General features: G+C 45.9%; 1 protein-coding gene and 1 long non-coding RNA gene across 2 annotated transcripts; both read right to left on the bottom strand.

Annotated features, from left to right (window-relative positions):
• Positions 1-3,717: 3,717 nt before the first annotated feature.
• LOC119109292 (serpin B11-like) lies at positions 3,718-4,484 on the bottom strand. The gene is made up of 2 exons (XM_037232890.1): positions 4,472-4,484; positions 3,718-4,400 (listed from the first exon to the last, which is right to left on the bottom strand). Exons 1-2 carry the CDS (start codon positions 4,482-4,484, stop codon positions 3,718-3,720), a joined length of 696 nt encoding a protein of 231 aa, XP_037088785.1.
• A 110-nt stretch (positions 4,485-4,594) lies between these two features.
• On the bottom strand, positions 4,595-6,887 carry LOC119109467 (uncharacterized). The gene is made up of 3 exons (XR_005095425.1): positions 6,772-6,887; positions 4,935-5,119; positions 4,595-4,647 (listed from the first exon to the last, which is right to left on the bottom strand). It is a non-coding gene; the product is annotated as an uncharacterized LOC119109467 (long non-coding RNA).
• Positions 6,888-7,597: the final 710 nt, after the last annotated feature.

The raw sequence follows: 7,597 nt of genomic DNA, 5'->3' as shown, positions 1-7,597 counted from the left end.
TTCATCATGGAAAGGAGCGGGGGCGCACATGGACACCCGTCACGAATGTTCCACGGCGTCAAAATCATTAAGTTATATAGATTAAACCGCGATGCGGTTGCCTTCCGCATTGGCAAGCTAGCATGTGCGAGCGAGTAGGAGCGGATCCAGCTGTAATTTAATGGAAAATGGATCGAAATCGATCATCCACAGAAATCAGGGATGGAGAGCTGTGGAAGTGACTGATGGTATTTTGCTTGGCGGTAAGCCGGGGTTCAGGTACGTTCGCGTAGCGACTGATCACCATGCAACATGCATATCTGGGGCACGGAATTTGACTGTGGATTGTGGTGACGGGGATAGAGGAGAAGGAAGGGGGGGGGGGCAATCTTGTGCCACGGCTATGGAGGAACCTAACGGTAAGCCAGCCCAGGGTGGCGAGAGAAGACGCAGCTTCGCGCATCAGCATGCGTTTCTCTTTTGACCGCATCTGGCTTGCATTCTACGTAAATACTAATAGGAGCTTTGCATTTGAATAAGCGATGAAGATTACGCTTGGCAGTATGCTCTTGAAGGAACAAAATGTCAACTTCGGTCATCTTAGACCAATCACCTATCCTGACTTCTGAGAAGTCGTTGGAAGATGTATAATGCGGTTCCTGCTCCTAAAAATATCAAAATGAGCATCAAAGCTATTCCATACAGCAAACCTTAGAGTAATGAAATGGGTTTGGTTTTGACGATGGTCTGATTTATCATCATTTTACTTTTTACATCATTTTACCATGTTAATTAATTTATCATCATTTCCAACTGACCTTCATACCTGACCTTAGGTCAACGTAATTTGCCCATTTCATATTTGTGTTTCCTAAAAAAGCATCTCAGATATGTGTGGCTTCGTCTACCATTCCGTTGTTGCAATAGATTGAACGGTTCCCCTAGAATTGCCTTCGCTGGAACCATGGCTCGATTTTCATCTGCCATAGGTCAGCGACTTTACAAGGTACATCCAAATTTGTGATTTAAAACTATCCGATATTTAATTATCTACAGCTATGCCAAACTTGGCACGGCTACGCCACGTCGTTCGGAAACCATTCAGGAAAATATTTGGGGGGAGGGGTGTCAATTTGGCCCACCCCCGCCCGAGCGCGTGTTGAGATTGTCAAGTACATTGTCATACCCGTCCTTAAATTCCACGCGATCGGTTAGTTAGTCACCTACATCTCCCACTAGTAGTTTGTTCGTTTGTTGTACAAAGTCAGCCCCATATTCTGACGACCATTTTGTGAAAAAGTCTCGTGTGTACATCTTTGCTTCACATGACGTTGGATTTCAAGGTTTCCCGCATATGCTTGCGGAGCACATCGCAATATTTGCAACGACAAAAATTCAAGCTATCGGATTGCTGGTGATATGCCCCTGGTGCTAGCGGTTTTTCATAATCCGTGTGAATATTTTGATTTTCCGATCGCTCCTCAGTATTAGTATTACGTTTCGCTTGTAGCAGCCCGCAGGGTGTTGAAGTCTCAGTCTTCTCACCAGTGATGGCGCGCTAGCGTTAGGCGAAGATGAAGCGAGAATCACCAGACGATTTTACCTCTCTCGAACAGACTTGGCTGAAATTATAAAATTAAAATCCAATATACTGATATGACATTGACTTGAACTGGCTTGACATCAAATGACCTCGATATCACTTGGCCTTGATGATAACCTTCGGCAACAACGTGGCGTGATTCTGCCTTACATAATCACTCTCTTACGCCTGGTGTAAAATGGATGGTACGCGACCGTTATTACTGGCACTCGAGGCACTTTAGTCTTTTAACATTGTGAATGCTGATATTGAAGGTAATGTGGACTTTTCGATCATAACTGAATAAGTTCGAGGAACAGGCGGTCCAATGGCTGCAACATTCCTCTGGAAATGGTTTCATCCGCAAGAAATCACGTTTCCTAAAGCGTTGAATGGCAACACTTCCCTCCCGCAAAATCATGAGATGCAGAAGTGTCCAGGTCTCAGGCATCAACGCAAATTATGTAAGTATAGCATCAGGTGCATAAAACTGAGTTGCTTTGCCTCCGCATTTCTAAAATACGCTGCATTCAAAACGAGCCGACGGGGTGTATTTCATGAACGCGTGGTTTGGGATATATTCTCTGTAAAGATAGGAACCGTACATGAAAAAGATATTGAATTTTGGATAGTGAACATCATTTCTGTAGCAGTAGCGGGTGCGGAAGCATAGGAGCTGGCTCGGTAGGGTATGAGGCTCGCAACTGTCCGAACGGCCAAAGAAATTCCTTGATGCCACGGCTGCTGTACATCTGCAGCCGTGAGAAAACTGGTCATTGTCTATCAATCTGCCTAACACGGTAAATGCATCTTCCTGATCATTACTCTGAGCTCGTTGATAGCGAAGCAGACCGATCATTATTGCAGATCACAACAGCCTAGCTGATGAAGTATGCGACATATTGCTGACAACTGACTTAGTCATGCGTTAGAAGGACAGGTCTTCTCTGCTAACCCAAACAGTTCTCTGCAAGATATTCGCCGTATAGCTCTGAACAAGGCTTGAGGAGGAAAGAGACCGACGAACGACAAAGCCCCAGACAAGACGGACATTTCGACTCCGTATAGGTTGTTGGCCCATACGCGTAGTTCTTGAATTGTCCGGAGAACAAGCAATTTGTGCTCGCCTTCTTGATATTGCTCCAGAGATATTACACTTAATGACTGTGCTATAGTGCACCTGTTATCTCGCGACCAATATCTTCAACTGACCTTAACAGGTTTAGGCTATGGACGCAGACCCTCCCGACGACTGCATTGACGCCACACTCTTTGAGGGCAGGGCGTTGAGGACAGAGTCATTGCTGAGCCACACAGATCGTCAGAGTCATCGCTGAGTCACACAGATCGTCAAGCGCTCCACGTGATTATAGCTCAACGCAAAAGAAGCTGCTGACTTGGGTTGCTTTTGCGCAGTACTTTCATTCTTCCTTACTCAGAAAGAAATTCGAGCCAAGGTCTGATCATGCTAGTTGCTTTGGCTGCTAACCTTCAAGAACGTGCAAGGCATGCTGACGTGATGATTCAAAATTCTGTCATCGAGTGCATTGCATCGTCTCTTGTCCAAGCCGAATCATTCTTCTTCGTCGAAAGTGTTCTCTCATTGCAAACCTTCAAGAGGCACCACGACTATTTCAGCATTGCGCATGGTCGGTATATCGAACCTGGCTTCGTGTTTTGTGAGCCAACACGTCCAAAAATTCAAATACAAAAGGTTAATAAAGGAATGGAATGTGAAAAAACGATAACATTTTCGCAAAAGCGTATATTTCTAACGTATCAGATTACCCACGTTAGTGCAGAAACCCGCACACATTACAGGTCCCCATACACTCCAATGAAAACCCAAGAAATCGAAAGACGAAGATGCTAACATTCCTTTCAACAGTGATGTAGAGGAGGACAAAAGTGTTCAACTCAAACGGTGGGTTAGAACATTGTTTGCGAATAGCAAACACTTTCCTAGATTTGCCAAAAAAGTATCGGTAAGGTTAAATATAAATGATACAAAAACTTGGACACAGAAGGGTCCCAGCTTTCCACTCATTTATTCCGGAATGTGTGACGTCAGGTTTGCATGTTTAATACGATCCACACTATACAAATGTAAGTACCATGCCTCGTCTAAAAAAGTGTGTATAATCATAGCCATGCGTCTATGGTGAAGCCACGTACGCAGAGAACAAGTTGATGTCGTGTTTTTTGTTCCAGACAATGGCAAAGAAGGGACGATCTGCCATAAACTGAACGGGTCGAGGCAGCACGTCAGTGACGGCACCCGCTCCTGCAGCTTCGGTGCCTTTTCTGTCACCCTCAATAAACACCTTGTGGATAATGAGGCCGACAGCAAGGAACTTATCCGCAATGTTACTCAGGTCTGCCTCGCGCGTAAAGACTTTGCGGATTCCCAACTGCGACATGGTTCTGTTTAGAAAGCCACCTGCTCTTATCTTGAAACGAGGCATGGTTATCTGAACAGACGACGAACGCAAACGCCTCATGATAACGGCAACGTCAAGAATGTCCAGGGAGTGCTTCAGACGTGAAACGGCAGCCATATTTCGCGTCAGTGGACGTAAGATCAGCATAACATAGTTTTCGTCCGTGTACGGCAAGGAGATCGCATCAAAATCAGACATCTTTGCATACGGCACCCGGGTAAAAGCTTCATCATGTCGACCTGCTTGTTTCCTGAGGCCGTGAGAAAACGGTCCCTTCACGGTCATATCAAATGGGGTTAGCCACAGGCCCTTGAAGTAAACTGCACTGAGCAGGACCAACTTGAAGCGCATAGCACTCTCTGAGGCAAGGTTCTGGATGCGGTTTCCCGTTGCCTTGGCTACGCCGGTGTTTATTTTATTCGCCGCCTGCCCCGTGCACGAAAACTTCTTCACGACAGCATGAAAGTACTCTTGCAACACATTCTTAAATCCCGAATTGATGCTGAACCGTTTTTCGATGTAAATCCGATTAAAGACGACGTTGGTGATGTTACCAGGACCGTCGGCGAAGTCACTGATTGCAATTTTGTAGCACGTCAAAAACCTGCTGCCGGCACCCGTCTTTATGTCTAGGACCGTGGTCATCTGGGGGAAAAGAAGACAATAATGCAAAATGTAATTGTATTTTCAAAAGGCATTGGTGCTACCCATCAAAACGCAGAACGTTCATCGTGCTTCGTGCATGTACGTGTACGGGGCAGTCTGAGACAGTACTTGCACGTGTACGGGGCAGTCTGAGACAGTACTTGCACGTGTACGGGGCAGTCTAAGACAGTACTTGTACGTGCACGGGGCAGTCTGAGACAATACTGGAACACTTGAACAATTTGAGTCAGCAGCACGGTGGGCAGAGCTCGTTACCACGCACGTACCTCATGTCTGGTGTCGCCTCTGGCTCCGAGCCAGACCTGTGTCATCAGCGTGGACATGGCGAACGGGGCAATAGCCTGGTTCCTGCTCAAATCAGTCGTCAATGCCTTCAGCAGCCTCAAGTCCAGACCATTTGGGACACAGGCCCCAGCTGATGCAGCTACCATCAACAGGACCCATGCAGTGCCTGCAATGATGATGTTGCAATGACGACATAGTGATGCATGCAATGTGACGACACAGCGCAATGATAATATCAAGATGAGGATGATGCTTTGACTCGGAAACGAGCCTTTATTACACACATCTTAGTGCGTGGTGTTATTCTGTATGCCACGTATCCTCGCTTGTCGAGGGAATAGAAGCATCGCGGAAAGCATCAGAGCAGTAATGATATTGATTCGAAAAACCGCCGTCGATATTTTGCGGGCATTAGCACTAGCGAGACCTGTTCCTCGTGTGCCAAGGCATCTTTTACGCGAGGTAACATAAAGTAAACGCGATGGGGTAGCTGTTCGTTGCTCTCGAAATTTAGGCAGTTTGACAGCTATGTTGCGAGATGGCAAGATGAATAATTATGGCTGCCTGTGTCACCGTCTCCGCTCAGACATCCTGTTACCTAAAAGTTGTACTGTTACTCAAACGCACTAACTACACCGGTGGTATTACCGTGGGGAAGGGAAAGACGTCCAGTGCGATAAGTGTGAGTTGTGAAGATTATTGGTCAGGTGGGATTGCGCTAATACAAATACTACACCTTCCCAAAAGTTTTTCATAGCCTACTTTTTGGTAACCTTTGAAAAACTGCTCGGATGCACTTAACACGTGGTAGCATTTGGCATACACTTGACCCCAGAGAGAAAAGATTGCAGTGCCCTAAAAAGAACTTGCATCCGAAGCCAATATTTCTGCTGCCACAAAAAGCCGCCATTTTTTTCTTTTTGCGATATTAGCATTCGACCCGCACCCCAATTTGAAGGCCCTTACTCGCCCCGCAGGGCAAGTGTTCCAAAAATCCAGCATAAACGGGCCAATCTTATTTTTCATTCCAGGTACCCATGCCAAAACTTGTTATGTTACTATTGCCAAAAAAGATCCTGTGAGAAATCTTATTGCATGGCAGTCGCTTTTGTATATCCTTGCCATTGCTCACATCTAATAACCCTATATTAATTCCAGACAGACATACTTAGTCTGGTCATAATAACAAGGCCGCCTCGCGAACATTCAAATCTGCCACCGTTAATTCCTCCACCTGTTTTTATGAATTAGACTGAGTCAAACTGTTTAACTTTATTCATTTCAAGTGTGTATACATGTCTCATTTTGAAGGGACTGTTGAGGCACCAACATATGCAATGATCTTGCTCCAAGGTATCAATCCTCCTTGTACAAAACAAAGTCGTCGTGATCCTTTAGAAGGCTCTTCGAAAGGAATGAACGATGTATACCTTGAAAGACGAGAAATCAAACATCAACTAGCATAAGAATGTAAAAGCAGGCCTCACTTTAATTTACCTAGGTTGAAATAATGACCACAGTCCTGAATGAGAATATATGTAGACATGTCTATGTAGAGACAATTTGGATCTGGACAGCCCATGGGTAGCAGGTGCCTCAAACGAGCCATATTGTCAATTTCACAAAGAAACACTTGCGTAAACATTGAAAGGACAGCCTTATACACAAGCACATGCCATGAAAGGAATGTCCAGAACATTGTTCATGCCCATCAGGTACCACAGTCATGCGTTTAAATTTTATTCTCTTAGAATTTAGAGTTACGTGACTCACAGCCCGTGGGTTTAAAAGTGGCAGCACGAGTTCGGACGTACATACCTTGCTTCACACGTAACATGACCTCAAAGTGATGGCTTGTGGATAAAGACTAACGTGAAAATGTGGACTTATGATCGCTAGATACCCAGCTTCTCTTAAACACGACCAGAACAACAACCACCGAGCAGCGCGAGCGCACTCGATGGAGCTCGCGTTGCACAAAGGATCTGCTGCCGTCTGGAGTCCAACTGTCAGCGACTTGAGCGGCCGCAGCGCGCGGGCGACCGTTATGACCAGACGTGGCAGGTGACCCATGCAACCTTTGAACAGCAGTTATGAGTCAGATAGAAAAGTATGTGCCCACCATAACACTGACATCTCGTCACCCCTTGACCTCTGGAAGGAAACTATGGCGACCCCAGAGTGAGAACAAAGAAACAAGAATAGTTATACTCGACGGACGCTGGGTGCTCATACATTTTGTAGCGCAATAAAGCGCAAGCAGTTGCGAAGCCGGCTGGGGAAACTAGTGGCGTTCCAAACTTTCTGCATTTTTCTCCGACTTGTCCGCTAGTAAATTGCCAACTTGGATGACGTCATCATTTCAGGCTTGGATGTCTGCTTTTACTTTTCAGCCGGCGTTTCACGCTTCTGAGGTCATGGGAAATGAAATTACACACACATGTTCAAAACAGGCTACGCCGGCGATTCGGGATGGATAAGCGTGTATAACTGCACATTTTCCAACCAACTCGTGATGTTTTGTGTGGGATAAAAGCAGGGGATCCCTTGCGTGGGGGTTTGTCATAGACAGCTTTTCATTCGCTCTGTACAGTGCGGTGACGTCATCGGTGCGGAGACTTGAACGCGGTGCGGCCTCTTAAAT

This window comes from Pollicipes pollicipes, unplaced genomic scaffold, assembly GCF_011947565.3.
Source record: "Pollicipes pollicipes isolate AB1234 unplaced genomic scaffold, Ppol_2.1 Scaffold_7231;HRSCAF=8579_pilon_pilon_pilon, whole genome shotgun sequence".
Lineage (NCBI taxonomy): Eukaryota > Metazoa > Arthropoda > Thecostraca > Pollicipedomorpha > Pollicipedidae > Pollicipes > Pollicipes pollicipes.
The sequence above is the reverse complement of the archived record's forward strand: the minus strand, read 5'-3'. Positions and strand labels throughout refer to the sequence as shown.